This window comes from Magallana gigas, chromosome 3 (assembly GCF_963853765.1).
Source record: "Magallana gigas chromosome 3, xbMagGiga1.1, whole genome shotgun sequence".
Lineage (NCBI taxonomy): Eukaryota > Metazoa > Mollusca > Bivalvia > Ostreida > Ostreidae > Magallana > Magallana gigas.
The window spans coordinates 17,558,921-17,578,133 of record NC_088855.1 but is presented as its reverse complement, the minus strand read 5'-3'; the positions used below and the strand labels follow the sequence as shown (position 1 = coordinate 17,578,133).

The window sequence follows — 19,213 nt, the reverse complement described above, 5'->3', positions numbered from 1 at the left end:
ACAGAATAAGGCAAGACTATGCATGTATTACACATGTATTTAGTTTTATTCAAACCTTTGTTCCTAAGTGTTTCATTTTAATGTCTCGTTCATCGGTTGCATCAGAGAAACTTGGATAAATTACTAGAAAACCACTTCTGTCAATCACCATGCAACTGAAAAATTATAAAATGATTTGATTCAAGTTTTAAAGCATCATTTGATTGGCTAGTTTAGAAAACTTAATCGTATAATATACATGTAACTTGTCTTTGTTATAATACAACGCACGTGAAAAAAAATAATATAATGTAATATAACTGACATTACATTATTTTTACAAAATGGCGTAGATTGGTGTATCTATGCAGAATTAAATTATAAGGAATAAAATTCATTTTCTCACATTTTTAGAAATAAAATGTGTCGCTGTTTATTAATAAGTACATTGTTTTTTTCGGGTTAACATGTGGGATATAAATGAAGTGAAAGTGCAGAGAAATAAATAACCTGCGTTGGCGGTACCCTTTATGTTTATTTTGTGCAATGATCGCTACCTAATCTTACGCACGATTTATCAAAGGGAGCATGTTATTGTTTTTGTTCACATATTCTTGAAATAGTCCCAAAATGTAGTTAAAATAACTAAACAAGTGTTAATGTACTTAAGTACATTAGATAAAAGAAATAGCCAAGTCGTCAATTATAAGAATTTCAGTTTGTCATCATCATGATTATAGCGTGCGTGATTTTCCTTAAGTTGCCGAGAGTTTCGATCAATCGATAAACTGGTAAGATTTCAGCCTTGTCAGTACTTATGACGCTGTGCATTGCAATCGGTTTTCTTAAGAAAGAGAGGAAAACATATTCGGTTTATTTTCTGTATTACATATAAATGCCTCTCCAGCTTTCAGTCTGACATATCATCATCGACATAACACGTAACTATTTACCGGTATTCATTACTGTTGCATTCTGGGTTGGTGTTCAAGAACATGCGGCTGAAATACGGGTACGGATAATCAACACACATAACAACATCTACAATATCAGCCTCTGAGTGCAATCCACTTCTCCTAAAAATATTAAAACGGATTTTAATTATCATCTATATGCTTGCTCATCTTGTTCCTTATTTAATAGTTTATGTAAAAAGAAAGACAAATGGCGGTTTTCTTAGTTTTTCTAAAATCCAAATAATTACCTCCCTTCGTATACAGCTTTACATTGAGTCACTATAAGGCCAGCTCCCCAGTTATCCTTGTATGGGGATATAACAACAAATTTGCCCTTTTGAGCCAGAGTTCTTCTCCACCTGATAAATGAAAATAACAGGTGTCTATAGAATAAAAACTAAATACAAATGAGGTGGTGGTCATTTTTAGACTGCATTGATCTCCTTTTGCTCTATTTTAAAATACAGGAAAATATCTAACTTTAAAAAGAAAATATATAAACTTTTTCTTTAGACTACACAAATCTCAAAATTATAGTTAGCTCTGATGTTTAATTTGTTGACCATCCAGTCTCCTTAAGAGTAGATACATGTAAATGTCGAATACGAACGTAAAAGGTAAAGTAAAATTTTATACCAAGGTCTTGTGAAATGATCATAATTCTTTCCAATCTCCACGGCTGGATAAACTCGCACGTGACCATCACGTGTCCCCAAGTAGCGCCAAACTACAAACTTAGATTGTTCCTGATTTCTTTTCCAGATTTGTTCTGCCTCAAATGTTGCCTGAATACTGCTTTTTACATTTGCCTTCAGAAAAAAAACCAAAACACAATTTTTAAGAATATATTATTTGTTTTAACGAGGCCGAGTACAGAACGAGTACGCACGCTTTCGCGCAGCGTTTCATTTGTATTGTGACGTCATCTTTTTGCTTGGTTGACGCCATGGCGTGATAGTTTCAACTGCAGATATTCAGCGAAAATTGTTGAAAATATCTCGTTTGATGCGTAAAAATAATGTTATATTGTGGAATAAACATAAATGTCTCGAAGTATAAGCTATATTTGGGCTCGGGTCGAAAACGTGAAGAGGGTTCAGCAAGCCTAGCCTTCTGTCACGTTTTCTTAACCCGCCTAAATATAGCTAAATTCATATATTTCAGACAGTAACCATGTATTTTATATCAATGACCCTTAATATGTGATGTTATATATTTTTTTATTACTTAAATATGTCTGAATGTTTTAATAATACTATTTAGATTACTTTTTCCGCTTTTGTCGAATAAAAAATAGCCATTATCTGACGAATCTGGGAATTTGGGCATACAAAAATCAACTTTGATAAGACCCCTGGAACAAACCAGGAGGTAAAAGGTTTTTTTTATTTGACCATTAGATGCCTTTGAGCAATAACTTTAATATGTAGAACAGAAAAAGAAATCCCTAGGGCAGAAGTTTTGAAAAAATGTAAAAAATATGCAAAATTGATACATTTCAAGCAAAATCCCATAGGGTCCTATGTTAAAGATTAACACACTTTGAGATGACCCCCTAAACAAACGGTGTGGTAAATGTCTTATTTTTTAATCTTAAAATAATAATTATATCAGTAGAAATTCATGTAAAAAGTTTCATCCAAAAATCTAGGGCCAAACAAATTAGACCCGGCCTCGTTAAGCATAGAACTAAGAGGGACTCTTGCTTTATGATATAAATGTTTGTGGAGAATATTATTGATAATATATCTTTCTCTATCTCTCTCTTTCTCTTTTTTCTCTCTCTCGCTCTGCTAAGAATGGTAAATCGTTAATCATTAGGTAGCGATTTTCCAAACATACAGGTTATTTAAAAAAATAAACTGCGAGAAAGTGTCAAACAATTTATCCAATTGTGTACGAATGTGAACAATTATTTATATATATTAAGCAAAAAAAATTAATTAATGATTTATATTTCAAGCAACAGTTTTCGAGATGTTTTATACAATATGTACATCACGTTTTTCTGTGAATAGTATTTTTTAAGTAATTAACGAAGAAATTACATGTTTGCTTAATATACTGAAATTTTTTGTTGTTATCGATTAAATTGCAATTAGAAGTATTCGAAAATCTCTTCCATTACAAATAATTGTCGGTAACTTGAAAAAGAATAATCATTGCAATAAGCCAATTTCAATTACTCCATCCCTGGATCTTATAAAATGATGTCGTATTTAAGATTAAAAAGCAAATCGGTTTTATCAATTTATTATATTTTCTAATCCAGAGAAATCAAAACATATAAAACCCCCTAAGTATAGTATACTTTACATATTCTTTGGATAGGTTGGATCATTTTGCAACATTTTAAATTAAGATAATAATTGTGGGATTTATTAAACATTTATAATGAAACTCATACAAAATTAAAAGCATTATGAATCCCGATTCTATGATAAGGAAACAAAGAAACTTTAGGGACGAGATAAAGGATGAATAATTTAAGTAACTAACCTTAAGTTTTAGAGACCGATTTGTTTGATATCCTACCACAGTGTTGAGATATTCTGTATACATGGTAACCTCGGTTTGCGTTTCTTTCTGATAAAGGTACTCGTAAGGTGTCTCGAAGGCATGAGATGTCAGCATAACCATTGAATGTTCTTCAATATAAAACATCCACAATATATGAATCATTTTTGTTCCATTTAAAATACTTTCTTCATTGTTTTTTATTATAATGTTTCAATCAAAACTGTTTTTAAAATAAAAAAGAAAATAAAACCAGAAAGAAAAACCTGAATGTAGAACCGAAAATCCTATGCAAAAACTGAAAATATCCCCTGGAACTAAGCATATTTCAATGAATAATATTGATTTCAGTGTTAATCGATTTTCCATACTACATTAATGTATCAGTTTGGCTATTCTCTGTTTTTTTTATTTGCAAGTAGGCGAACACTCATTTTTTACGCTTGTTTTTCTCTATTAATTTTCGTTTTAAGCATTTAAAGGTAAATTGTGCTTTAAAGATATTGGTCACCAAGTGTGAATATTTATTTCGTATTATAAACAACAATGCACTAAGTTTAAATAACTGACTCAATAAAAAAAAAAAACCGTAAACAGTTTTATACATTACTCATGCTCTTTTGATGTCAAATACTTTGTATGTAACACATCATAATAGTATTAGTAGTAGCAGTATGCACCTTTTGTGGAATAACGATCATATTCCCTACATTTCTCTGTAGATTTGGTATTTAGGTCTAGTTTGTGGTAATAGAACACTTCATTTCCGTTTATCATTAACAGTTCTTGATTTTCTTGTAAACGTCTCTGTTGGTCATTTTTTCCAAGTACAACGCACAATGAGAAATTTGTACCAGGGACCTTGAAAAGATTTTTATAGAGCATTAATACACATAATGTCCAAGCTATAAGACATGATGATATACATGTGTATGTTGCATGTCTTTATATTGGGACAAACAACCTTTAATTTTTATCATTTTAAACAGTTTTCTCATCTGAAAAAGACACTACAGCTGTATAAATGTTTCTTTTTATTTCAGAGAATAAACATGTACAATGAAAGATCTGTATCTAGTTTTTGTTCTTTTTTTAAACACGTGTCCCAATGTTCTTTACGGTATGTATATAAATTATACAACACTATACATGTAATTGCAAAATAAAATACATTAAAATACATTGTAAACTTCAAAATAAAAAAATAAGTTGCCTCAAAACAATATTCACAGGCAGGAAGCAAGGTCTTGTATTTAGTTAAAAAAATGTTTTAAAGTGTTTGATAAATGTAACATTTGGAGAGGTAAAATGTTGACCTATGTGTAGGTATGGCAGAAATACTTTACTATGTCAGATGGCAGTTTTAAATATTTTTACGATCATATAAGTAATACGCAGAACAAAGGCACTGATTTGGCTTAATATGACTCCTTTTTTTAACTTTAACTTTTTAAAGTTGTGCGATACACAACGGTATTAAGCAACAAATTTTTTGTCAAGAAATGGTTTGCAAGATTGGGTTAAACTTTTAATTCAACTTTAATAAATAAGTAAATGCAGGAGACAAATAAACAAATTAGCAAATTAATAATTATTCACAAAGACCGTTAAATCAGTTGGAGCATAGTATGATACTTTATAGGTAACACAAAATATTCCTTATAACTGGTATATGTACATAAACCTCAAACTTTCAGTAGTTACCTTTCTCCAGCTGTATTCTGCCTCTACTACTCTCACTTCAATCCCCTCGTATTCTAAAACTCCTCTCGATATCGTTCTAAAGTATTCAAATGTTTTGTTGCCAGTCTCTCCTCTAAACGAAAGAAACCATTCCACTAAAGTTAATCAATGTAAATGTTGCTTTACAGAGAGATACATGTATCAATATGATAGAAAATGAGGCTATGACTTTTTTTTCTCATTTTACATGGCCACAATTTATTTGCAATGCAATAAAGATTTTGATTTTTTTCTTTGTACTGTAATTACCATAATAAATGGGGAAAATGTACGTACATGTATATTTATTGAACACTTCTGTTTTAATAAACCGAAAGTACTCATGGACTGATTCTGTTTAAGATCGAGTACTCGTAAAGAAGCTTTTCCTTTTTGTCAAACAATAAATAAATGCCTAAGGATTTATTAAGATTGGAAGTCGATAAAAGTTGTGGAATTTGTGCCCAAATCCAATTGTTTCACAAATACCATAATCTTCTACCTGACCATTAAACTATATCGAACATATTGATTAACGAATAAATACTCACCTTTTCATTGACTCAATCATTGATTTTGCTTCCTGACTAGTTTCTAATTTATAAATATCAATAGGATCTGGATTAATGGTGATAGCATTTGGTGTTGGCTGCAAATAGTGCACCATTACCCGGCCTTGACCGTCTATCATAAATGCGTAAGAGAGCTCTCCTTGCTTGAAATTTGTTATATCGGAGAGCAATTCGTCAAGGAGAATATCTGTACATGTGACTCCTACTAACTCCCCGGATATGTCCACAGGGAGACAAAGTGATGTTATGAGTCCTTGAAATATAAACGAAAATATATGTTATTTAAGGTTTAACCATTATTTAACCATTATTGGATTCCTGACTTAAAGATTAATTTAAGCATTGAATGCGTATTTTTGGGTATTGTCGGTCCTATAACACATTATATCTTGCAGGCAAATCATATAATTTACGTTAAAATTGACAAGGACATGCATATCACGCATTTTCTTATTACTTAGGATACTGAATTTGTTGCACAAAAAACACACTTTTTTCTGAATTCCACTATTTCTTGTGGAATTTCTTTCCTTTTGAACTTAGAATTTTGGGCAATTTATTGAACACTTTGCAAGCGCAACTCCTCCTTAACGGCTACGCAGAATTTTTCAAAAGATTGTACTATTTAGGACACAATGTTTAAATGTGCATATTATCAGATTCCAATACTTATAAAAGATAATTTACGTTTATTATACGTCATCATGATAATAATTCTATATAATGCGCCATCTGTTTGTCCATACAGTCACGTGACAGGACGGACTAAACGTTGCGTCTCCTAAGGAATAAATATCATATTCCATCCCTTCGAAAATATCGGGTTTTCCCCCTTTCCATTGGTATTAAAAAAACTAGTTGTTTATAAGACGTAAATCCACGATTAAATCTATAATGTTTTGAAAGTTTTTAAGTCTCCTTTTATCAGAAAACAAATTCACGAAGGTTTTGCTTGTTTATAATTAAAATCTATAAGAACTTGACGTTTTATATTATTTGGTATAATAAGGAGTTGATTGCATGAACGTTTGGGATATATAAAGATTTATTCCATCAGAACAATCATATTTTCTTCAGGCGCTAGTATAGGGAAGTATAATTTTTCTTCGGACATAAACCTTCATATTTCCCTCACCATAATGCAATATATTACATTAATCTCAAATGTTGATCCCAGGACTAATAAGTATGTTCTGAGTTATGTATTAGATAATTTAATTTGTATTTTTGATAACGTTTGTAGGACATCTGTATACAAGTCTCCAAATCCCTAGTCTAAGATAACAATAAACTAATCTGATAAGTATGCCATAAAAATATAATAACTTTAGTCACCTTACCGGTGTTATTAGAACGTTTATCTACATAAGGGACAGAAAACACCGGTTCGTCACCCAAATTGGCGATTGAAAGATCTTCGTAGAAGGAAGCCATCTTAGAATGGACTAAAGAGTCTTCTTCAACGTGAGTGTAAGTGCCTTCCTGTAAACGTGCATTTTGAATGAATTCCATAAGTGGTACTAAGTCTTATTGTTAGGAAAATTTCACCTTGTGTAATATCTAAAGTAAAGGGGCATGGTTACGATTTTGATCAAATTTTTTTCCGACTTTAATGTTAATAAAATTAATTCTACAGTAAGGCATTTTTAATAGTCAGCCAAAATTTGAGCGTCATTCGTTGAGTTATAAGCAAGTTACAGAGCTTGCAATTCTCTGCTAGTTAACAAACCATTTGTTAACATTTTGATTGTTGAAGTAAACATTTCAGTTTAAGACAAACAATTAATGTAATAAACGTAGGGAACTGTAAATTTATGCTTAAAATTAACAAGAAGATAGAAAAATCAGCTTCAAAAAGATTTTTTAAACTAAATTTTGAACCTGTTTATAAAACATGGCAAGGGCCTTGTTTACTTGTCTAAAGCATTGAGAATAATACAGAAAAATAGAATTTAATTGACCAAAATCGTGACCATGTCTCTTTAAAAGAGGTTAAGCTTTATTTATTGTTAACATGAGTACTTATTGGAAAATATACTTTATCACCAATTTAAATTAAATATTTGAAAAAATCGCTAAACCTTATGAAGAGAATCAACAAGTAAGCATACTTTCTTTCACAACGGATACCTGTACATTTCGTAGCGTCTTTTATTGCATGAGTAAAGGTTCATTATCCCTTAAAACAATTTTAAGAAATTTAGAAATTATATGGAAATGTTGTCATTACGAATTACTACTGACGAACTTTTATTCACGAAGACTTCATTTCGTGATTAACAGGAAATATACTTGATCGTGGCGACTTATTTTCGCAGTAAAGATTAAAAGATTAATGAAAATAATTAACAAAAGACATTGGGGGCTTGTTCGCGGTGAGAAATATTCAACACGAGGTTGTTTTCACGAATCACGCGAAAATTTCTTTACGCGATGTTTGCTTACAGCATATCGTTATTATTTCCCGTAAATAAATTGATGGCTAGATTAAATAAGTTTTTTGAATGTAATTGGCAAACCTGAGCATTCTTTGGCAATAAAATGCGGAAAATTATTGATTTCTTGTTACACACAAACTTGTTACCTTTATCTGTCCATATGAATTATCGTTTTTAACTTGTTTGCTCATGTTTGTTAAAACTTCCTTCCAGTAAGAATTGATATCTGAATAAAATGATAAGAGATTGTAGTATTTTTGGAATTTTGGCTTTAAATGATCATGTTATAAAAACCAAAGCCATACAACAATATATGATAAAAGTAGTCTAAACGCTCCTCACATTTTTAAAACCCTGATGCATTTATATAGATTTTAGATTTCATTATGTTTCAGGATCAAAAATTTTTCATTCGGTAAAAGGGTGATTTCTGTTTGAAATAAAATTGTGTTTTTTCTAAATTTGTGCTTTAAAAATTAATTTTGCTTATGCAGTTTGATTTAAAAGATTTTTGAAACAAATCCAATACACATATTAACAATTCAAATGGCAAAGCCATAGATGAATGAAAACTGGCCGCATTTACCTTTTCCAAATGAATATGTTAAAATGATAACAGAGTTATTACGAGCCTCGTTTTCAGTTTTAATAACATCTAATGGATCAGCATCAGAATTACTAGCAGCCAAGAACAATATGATGGATTCTGAAAATACACAAAAAGGAAAGGTAAATGACAATTAAGTTGCGGGCGTCTTGAGAAGCGCTTATTTAGGTTTGAGAATAAATTTAAGCACCATATGATACTAGTTTAGCTTTAAATTGATAACAGTGTTGTGCATCATGAAAAGCGCTGTAACAAATTTTACTCTCTTAATTCTGAGACTATTTTGCAAACATAATGCACTTTTTTGTTTTCATTGGATGAGCAATTTAATATTTTTCATAATAAAGTTCTTGTCAGTTACAAATATTGTATCAAAACCTAAATTATCGTCTACATGAGATCAAGGCTATTCATTTAAGAACAAAGGAACGCATAAAATGTTTAAAGCTACCATATGCTAGTAATTATCTCTGACAAGTCGACAGAAATATGAAAAACCGACATACTTTTCTGTCATTTCGACTAAATATTGTAAAATAAAAAATCAGCTTTTCAAATCTCTATTTCATATTGTCAGAAAAGGCTATTACCGTTTACTAAATTGTAATATAGGATTATATGATGTTAACAAGTAGGATCTCTAGCTGAATTCTTACTTTTTTGGACACATATGACCACTTGTCTGATAGTTTACCCATTCCGAGTTAGTTGAATTATCTTTGATAATAAGGTAGTTAGGTCCATTTCCTGACATTATTTTTTGCAGAACTGACCAATCAACATTTACACCAAAACATAGGAGGTGAGTTAAATTAAAATGGTCATTTAAACTGACAACATTTGAAACGAAACTGAATATCTTATTTCGGGGAGTAATTTGCGCAATTTTAAAAGTTTAAATATTTTTTAAACTCAATAAAACTCTTACCTCTAGAACCCCCTTGAGATTTTGTTTCGTTGATATCAAAATATGAGAACGCTTCCTTTATTCCCGCGCTATAATTTGATTTACCCCCAAACGTCCAGGAAGAAGCAAACTGGCGCAGCATTTCTTTGTTTGTTGTCGTTGCCTTTGCTAACTGAGAACGATGGCATTTCGGAGGTTTACTAGCTGTGTTGTTGAAAACAACCAATCCAATCTAAACATAATAAGATAAAATAAAGCTATTTACTTATATTTGGTAAAGATATTTTATATTCATTAACGTAATCGATTAAAAAAACAGTTATCAATAAGTGATTTTAGAGATTTTTTTTCATTATTTTGACTCATGTATTAATTGCAGGGATATTTTCACACTTTTTTGATACGAGACTTACTGAAAAAAAAGATGAAAAACGTGAATACCTTACCCTGTCGTTTGGATTAAGCGTATTAATTACGTCATCGACAGCCATACGGGCCACTGTGAACAATGTCATGGATTCGTGGTTACTGCGCATGCCCATCACCCCGGAAACATCTACTGCTACTACGACATCCTTTGGTTTGTTAGCCGCTGTTGCCACATAATATTGCCTGAAGCAGACAAATATAACATTTTGTGAGAAATGACTTTTCAACGTATGGAACTTCAAATATCTAGTCGTTGGTTCCATCGTAAAAAGAAATGAAAATAAGTCAAGGAAAATCTATTGAAAAGAGACAGGACGTTGATCACGTGATTTACCAGGTATATTGATCACATGCCATTAATTAAAGAATGTATTGTAATAGGTAATAACCATTGTGAAAGTTAAGTTGTTTGAATTTTCTTTCATAATATAGAGATATGTTAAAAAGATATCAACTTTTTGAAGTATACGTGTATTTACTGTATTTTAGCTGTAAAATGTTATGTTTGAAGACAAATTTTTTTTCCCTTAAAAAACTAAATAATTTAGAGATAATTATCGTATTCGTAAAATCATACTTCAAAACAGATATTTTACAGATCTATCAAATAACATATTGGTGCGTGGAGCCACCTTTAATAAAAGATTGAAGAAAAATATTGAATCGATAAGTACAAAAATTGCAGCCAGTTTTTGTTGTAAGACGAAGGAATGCCTTATTATTTCTTAGAGATTATTCCCTGATTTAACTCATGTAGTTTACTCACTTAGATCTCGGGTCATAGGAAACACAATTGTCGCTGAATCTATGGGACGGGAAGATGAGAAAAGTTCCATCACTCCCCCCAAAGTATTGCCATAATAAAGTTGGATTATTTTGATAGTTTTCTTTCATTACGTCTTCAATTTTTTTGTTTGGGAAACGGTTTGAAGTAAAAGATCGCGAAATACATGCATTTGTCTCTAATACCTGTAGAAGAAATGACTGTCTTCACTGTTATAAAATAAAACTAAACAAAAAATTAATTTTTCAAATTTGTTATTCTGTACTTTTTGTCTCTTTTCTCATTAAAATTTCTCATAATTAAAACAAAATAAGGTTACAATATTGTACGATTCATTCTAACCTCTGTCCTAAATTTTGGGTTATATGTTCCATTGATTTTACAACATTGTGGAAAACTGTTCTGAGGAGTTGTACTAAAATCGTTAAAGTGTTGTTCTATGGCTCCTTTAACTTTCTTTAGTTGATTTGTCATTGTTTCAAACATCTGCTGTAAATTGTCTGCCATCTGCAAGAGAATTTTAATAATATATGTATTTTTTGGTAATAATCTCAAACAGATGGTAGCTTGGAAATAATGAAAATATTAAAATTTGGTCGTAAGTGGTAATTTCTTTTGTAAAACGCAACCCCGCTGTGACATTAAAAACGAACAGTATACCAGGTCAAGGTTTGTCAGACGGACAGAGGGATGGACAAACTTATCACTACGTTGCGCCTGCAGGAACTCTGTAAAATTAAATGTTTACTTACCTTCTTTACAATGTCGGCTCCTTTGTCTGTAGTATTGTAGTATGTGAGTTTATCGTAGTAGGCCTATGGAAGGTAAACATATTATTAAAAAAGGTTACAAAAACTATTACGACCGAAATATGTACAACCGTAAACAGTTGAACTTTGGTATCTCTAACACCGATATCTCGGATACAATGGATATGTCGACGCTTTAAACCAGTCCCATCTAGTTCGAGATAACGAGGTTTGACTGTATTTGGCTTTTTACCTGGAGATCTGGAGCTCCAATCCCATATATATCCATTCTTTGAAGTTCATGTGAAAATTTCTCGCCCCTCAGTTGATTTATATCCTGTGCCATATTAAGGCAGGGCAGGAAGAAAGCAATCAACACTGAACACCGAATCATGGTTTTCTGAAAAGTAAAAAAAAAATAAGGCGTCTGCATGTGCATTATGCAAGTAAACAGTTAATAAACCAAAAGCTTACAAGTTACAAAGGTAACCAAAACAAATAAAAAATCAAGACATTTCTATATTTTATAAATTATGAAACGTCAAAAAGAGTCATGAAATTATTTTTCTTTGCCAATTAATGACGAAACATCCCGAAAATAGCATAATTTGAATCAGATTAAATTTTTATTATAAAATTCCCTAATTTTGCTTATGTTTAACTCAGAAATGATTCCCTAATTTGACAGACATAGACTTTAAGATTGATCTGAAACAAACCTTTATATAGAAATCCACTATACATGAAAAATACTGAATAACCATAAAATGTTTTTTCATGATAATACTCATCAGTTTAAGTCTAATCTCTATATCTGATGTATAGTATTAAAAAATTGATACTACCATGCTAGTTGTAATTAGTCAAGATATGTTACGGCAAATCTCCAAACATGTTGCATGTTTTTATTGAAACTGTTACTTTATTCAAATGAAGTGTAATTATGAATATTCTTTTTACTGTACACTGTTGTTAAAGTTATAAAAATATATATCATCAATTTTTGAAAGATTTTCTCATTGATTTTAGAGCCTAATTGGATTTTCAAAAAAGACATGAAAATATGGACATTATTTCATCGATTTGTGAAAGGACATAATCCTCATATTTCCTGTGGAAAGCAACACGTAACTGTCTTGTAGAATGTATTAAATAATAACTGGTGTTACACAGCAAAAAGGATTCTTGGAATTCGAAAACTTGTAAGGATGGTACCGACTATTTTTTTGTGCATTTTGAAATTTGTTGAATTAACTATACTACAACACTGTAACAGTTCATTTGCACTCGGCAAATTCTTATCAAAACGTTTGGACTGAATTTAAAGACATTTTTCTGATAATTACGGGCCGCCGGAAGGCGGTCCGTTATTTGATACACATTTAAATATTGTTACTGCGTTTCTGCGGGATAGTTCTTTTTTAGTAGAATTAATACTATGCTTTTTTTATGAATTAAAAGTAAATTTGAATGTAGAAATATGTTTTATGCCTTTTAGAAAATATCACATATTTTTTGTTTTACTCGTAAATGAAAAGTAGGTCATACTTTGTAGATTGTCGTATTCGGCGCGTTTTTATCGAGACTATAATCTACTCGGAAAATTTCGGAGTTCTTCATTCTTTTCAAATCGCGGGACATACTAAAGACCTGAAATACTAAAGACCTGAATGTCATTAAATTTTATATAATTGATATATTTGAATTTCTATGTGCCGTGTCAAATAAAATGACTTTGCGTGTGTATTTATTATATTTCCATGTAAACTGTGGTAGAAAGTATCATGAAATGACATTATATCAATTATTTACGCAAGAATATAACAGAAATGAAAATTTGAATTGACTGGAAAATTTGAACTAATCCATTTTTATTTTATTATGACGTCCCTTGAAATCATATATTAAACTAATGCATTAAGTTTTCATTCAATACAATGCAACAAAAAAAACCCAAAATGGTTTGAAATACATAATCTCCAAGAGAAATTTCAAATGATGAGTTGAACTTTGTATTAGAGTAATGTACAAATCAATGTGTTCTCCATTACTTCATACTATGGCAATGATCATACAACTTCCGTTAAAAATGCTTACAAAAACGAAATCGATTCTTTATGATAATAGTAAAATGTTAAACTTCAAAAAGAGTTGCTAAAAGTATATTAAAATTTACCATAAAAATTAGTACAACCAACTCTCATTTTCTTCTTTGTGGTATGTTTTTCTGTAAACAACCAATGATTCATACAACAATTATATTTTTTGCGGCCCATTTGACGCTTGCGTCAATATGATTTCTTGTTGGTAACTGAAATACACTCATTTAAATTCTTTAATCCCTGGACATATGTAGAATATTGGCGACGTACAATGGTGGATCATATGGTTTTTGAATAGATCGTTTATATTTCTCGTACATTGTATCTGCAGGTCTGTAGCAGCTTTTTACTATGGAAGGCACTGTAGCTTCCGGTCTGAAAAAATTCGGATGGATGACCTAGAAGCTACAGTGCCTCCCATAGTGAAAAGCAGCAGTGTACGGCGCACAAAAATTGCACTTGTTTTGGACTTAGTAACCTTATTCTCACAAATCCGGGGGAAAATATAAACCATTTTAAAACATTTTCAGGCAATTTACTACTGATATCATCACTTTACTTGCCTCAGACTAACCTACCTCGGAAAATGAAGTATGATAATATTCAAGTCGAGATCGAGAGTCGCCATTTTTACATGTAAACAAACTGCACCACTTCATTTTACGGGACTAGTGAGGATGTTCAATAGAACATCAGAGGCAAGTGAAGTGACGATATCTGTAGTAAGATGTCCGAGATATGTTTTGGAATAAAATATTTGTACAGAATGTGTACGAAAATGAGATTTGTGCATTTCACATGCAGCTCTTCGTGTGTTGTATTTACTACCAAGGGAGAAGTTTATAGATGGTTGAGGAGATTGTAAGAATCAAAGTGTATAGTTCTCTGACTGTATTTTGATTTACTTAAATACATATCTTATCTTTTCGATAACATCAAGTATCACTTTTATCATACATTTTGATGTTAAATGATACTGCTTGGTGTCTAGCTTTTCTTGAGTTCATATATCGGTATCCGTGGAATGTTCAATTAGGAAGGGGAAAAACAGTTTACATGAAGTATTTTACTAAAAAATGTTTTTAAAAAATGAAATAAAATACCATGTTTTGCAGTTCATCTCTGAGATTTACTTACATTGCTCGAGAGGTCAGAGAAATAAAATACATTGATGTTAAACTTCCTTTTGTATAACTTTATCAAATATCATGTTTCCGGCAATCTAAATGCAAAATAAACTTTAAGGCTGTCACGTCACTCATACCTGAAGTCACAATACCTATTTCAAACCTATATGTAACTGATCAAAGTAGCTTTACAAAATCATATGCAATAGAAAACGAAGCCTCGTTTAGCCACACTACTCTTCTAAGCAACAATTTCAACTTATATCAGCAGTACTCCCTTCCCGAACGGTAGCTTCTTTCCATAAACTGAGAAGATTAAAAATCAGTACCGTATTATATTATACACCTGTGATGTCTTCTTTATCATATCTCCTTTAATTTTGGCCCTTTTTGAAGTTAAAATTTTTTAGTTGTTAAGGACAAAAAAAATGTATATGCATATTTGCTAAAAGTTTTAAGCTGGTGATTTTTAGAGAGTTATGCCCTCTATCAAACTATTTTTTGCATATAATGCAAACCTTGCCATTTATTATGTGTATCATTTTCAAGTAATGGGGACCGGGGTTTAATTTACCTATTCTTTACCTTTTTCTGTTTAATATGATGTCGTCAATACTGCAAAATGATTAACAAAGGTCCTATTTTGTAGGTGTTTTTTTCTGAACGATTGCGACCATCAACACAATTTTTCATGCGTTGATCTGGCGAATTTCCAAATATGTTCTACATATAAACGAGATTTAACGACTAATATACGTTACTTGATACGGTGACGTTAAATCTTTTATGAATTAAAAATATAAATAGGACAAAAATAAAAAAAACACTGAATTATTTTTTCTTCCGGGTTTGCAAAAAAAAAAAAATAAAAATAAAAAAATAAAAAATGGGGCTTTTTATCTCAAAAAATGTTGAAAAATCAAAGTCAAATTGTTACAAATTTTTGTTTAAATTGTGAAATTCAGGGCTTTACCACCCCGGGGCAAAAAATCTTCTCTTACTCAAAATACGTGGGGGAATAACTATTTGCATGGATATGAAGACCTCTCCAAATTGTGAAATTCATGACCCCTTGGTCAGGGGTTCAGACCCTAGGATGGGGCCATTATGGCCAAATAGTAAAAATGTTTCATATCTCAGAAAATTTACTCTATTCCCATATATTTTCTTTTTTTTTTTTTTAGAAAGACTGAATTCATGATTATGGTGTCCATGAAACCTTCTACCAAAATTGTGAAATTCATTACCCCAGGAACAGGGGTTTAGGCCCTAGGGACGGGTCAATATGGCCACATAGTGAAAATGTGTTTTAGTGATATGTTACTCAATAACAATGTCATCTTCATCTTGAAAACTTGGCAATATTGAACTAAATTATGTGTTCTATATTAAGGAAACTACTTTGATATCTTGTGCATTCTTTACTTGTACTTAAAGAAATAGTCTTTATGCATTTTGTGTGCATTATACACATGTAAATAAAACTGTGAATATTACACTGTATAAATCATTGACCCTCAGGATCATGAAGCAATTTCAGACTTAAGTCTAAATTTCAACCCGTCATAAAATAATGGTTTATCATAAAATGAAGATAAAAATTTGTAATTGACAACATTATATCAAAACACTTTTAATAGTATTTCAATTTTGTGAGTGACATTAAGACAGTTTACAATTTTTGACTTAAGTCTAAGTTTGCTTCGTGATCCTGGGGCCAGAATTTTACTTTTTTTGCCTTCGGAACTAAGGTTTGGGTAATTCGAGATTCCTCCGTCTTTTCAACCACATCCAACCATTTTCATGAATGAATTATTTTTCAAAAATCAAATAATAAAAGCGGGGTAACAGTCAGATGAGTCTCTGAGTAGCGTTAAGACTTCAACTGAATCTTAAAAAACAAACCTATGACTCTCTGACATGTCAATCCAAAGCCGTGAAACTTAAGTGACCGTCAGAGGTTGTTGGCCTCTTGTTCTTAATTAAAATAAGACGTTATTTAAAAATGGATTAGTAACGAATATCCTTTATCATCCTTCACATAAAACTAACTTTGCTGTATATAAAACATAAAACAATCCATGAAATTGGTATACGTAGGATGTGTGTGCCACTGTAATTATACCTATCTGTAAGTCAATACAGAAATATGCATGTAGGGGATTTAATCAATAAGAGTCCACTGTCAAGATTTTAAATTGTTTTACTGCTTAAAATTTGCATTTATGCACTATAGCAGGGCTACCGAGTCTAACGTGTTAAGACTATTAACCGTAATATATCAAGTAAAATGTTCAGCATCCAAACACATTATGTAAATACAAATCATCAATGTAGAATAATTTAAATTTTGTTTTAATCATCAGTCCTCGGATGGAATCTCTTAAGACATGGTCTTTCAGTAATGATGGTTTTTAACTCCATCTTTGCTTTTCATCAACACAAATTGATTTATTAAATAAACGATCTTTTACGCAATGTTTTTGTTGTATATCATTGCAAATAAATTTGACCTATTGGAATCTTTTGATCACCGGTATTCGTTAAAATTATATTAATTAAACAAAAGCTGAAGGGGGGGGGGGGTATTTAAAGATGTGTTGGTAAATAATAGTATAAATAAAACCAACGATTAAATGTATGAACTATCTCATTTGGTAAGAAAAGAAAATTCAAACCAAAGGAAGCTTGGACAAACTTCCGTGGTAAAAAGGTTTTTATTTTGATTGATTATTTATGGAACCCCGTTTTAAACTCCAATTAACTAGTCCGGTACAAATCGGTTAAAAACTTTACATCTAACAATTTGATTATAATAAAAATCGAAATACATTTTTGCAAATAGGTGGTCTATATTACTAAAAAAACCTTTTAGATCAAGTAAACTATTCACAAACTTAATGATTAATAATAACATAATGCAGTACATCAAAATCTACACTGAGCAATTGGGGAAATACATGTACATCAACTGTTAATATAATACGCAGAAGAAATAGAATTATATATCATCGGCGAAAAAGTTGATTCCTTAGTGCTCACGGTTCCTTCGTGACTTTACTTTAATACATGTACTTGTAACAAGAAATACTAATTTTACCTTCAGTAGGAACTGTTTTCCATCAGCTTATCCCTTTAGAACTGAACACCAAGCAGTATTTATCTGGGATTTACCAGAATCACTGACCTGGAACATGCATGTTGATATTGACAAGGTAAAATTACTAACATTTTTTCTTACTTTTATAGAGAAAAGTATTAACATAATTTAAATTTTTAAATATTGCACGTTGCAGCAGGTTTTTTTCTTTCTATCCTGTAATTTTTACTTACCATCGTATTTTTTAATGTTGTAAAGTTGTCATCATGCGTCAATTGCACAATTTACCGAAAGTACGAGGTTACATTGTAAATAAAAAATACGTATACAACGTCACTGTCCATGATATATTTTACATTAAAGTCATATCTGATATATATACCGAATTCTTTTCATCGATATAAGATTAATTCCATTTAACGAAAAAAGTATTTTCTATTACAAAGTTTTAAGTTTGTCACCTTTGATTTGAACATATTTTATTGTATACATATATATAAGATACATATACAAATGATTTGGACACAAGTACTGACAACTTACTAGGTCTTTACCATTAAATAGAAAAATTATACAAAACTTACAACTGTTATTGCATGATATAGAATTATTATTAAGATAAATGAAAATAATAAAAACATATATACGAAAATAAGAAACATGCACATAAACTATATTAAACAAATCTACCAGTTTCGTTGATGTACAATTGAACTAATGAGAATAACTGCTTGTTAATATCAATAAATAATGACTCATCGCCCCATAATAAAAGATGAGTATTAATTATATGAAAATGATCTAGTTGTAGCAGATTAAGAAAAAAATTATTTCTAGCGATTGTATAATTTTTGCATTTGAAGAAAAAATGGTAAGCATCTTCGGGTGATCCACAACGACAATTACCGCTTTCTATAATATTTATTTTGTGTAAATCATAATTGAGTATGCAATTGTGTCTTAGCTTGTTTAGCTTGCGCTTACCATGTGTAAAAAAAGAGGGAGCTTTAGCTATGTTTTTAGATTTATATAATGAATTCTTAAATCTTTGTATAGAAGTTTCATTTCTTACTCCTATACTTAATGTATTCCACAATTGAATAGTGTCCGGTACAAATGATTTCTTAAATAATTCTGTTCTACACCTAGGTAAACTATAATTTAATGTTCCTAGTTGTATATGCAGAGTCGTTACTCCTGGTATTAAGGATGATCCGAGATAGA

At 30.8% G+C, this 19,213-nt stretch overlaps 1 protein-coding gene across 2 annotated transcripts; it reads right to left on the bottom strand.

Annotated features, from left to right (window-relative positions):
- Nucleotides 1-34: 34 nt before the first annotated feature.
- LOC105337899 (VWFA and cache domain-containing protein 1-like) lies at nt 35-18,114 on the bottom strand. 2 transcript variants are annotated; one of them, XM_066078710.1, is made up of 18 exons: nt 17,990-18,114; nt 11,914-12,060; nt 11,664-11,726; nt 11,254-11,418; nt 10,894-11,096; nt 10,145-10,310; nt 9,720-9,930; nt 8,771-8,890; nt 8,331-8,410; nt 7,087-7,228; nt 5,726-5,999; nt 5,157-5,268; nt 4,133-4,313; nt 3,435-3,583; nt 1,572-1,744; nt 1,184-1,294; nt 933-1,055; nt 35-155 (listed from the first exon to the last, which is right to left on the bottom strand). In XM_066078710.1, exons 2-18 carry the CDS (start codon nt 12,052-12,054, stop codon nt 50-52), a joined length of 2,520 nt encoding a protein of 839 aa, XP_065934782.1. In that variant the 5' UTR covers nt 12,055-12,060; nt 17,990-18,114; the 3' UTR covers nt 35-49. The 2 variants fall into 2 exon arrangements, with proteins under 2 accessions (XP_065934782.1, XP_065934783.1); XM_066078711.1 differs by lacking the exon at nt 933-1,055.
- Between the last annotated feature and the right edge of the window lie 1,099 nt (nt 18,115-19,213).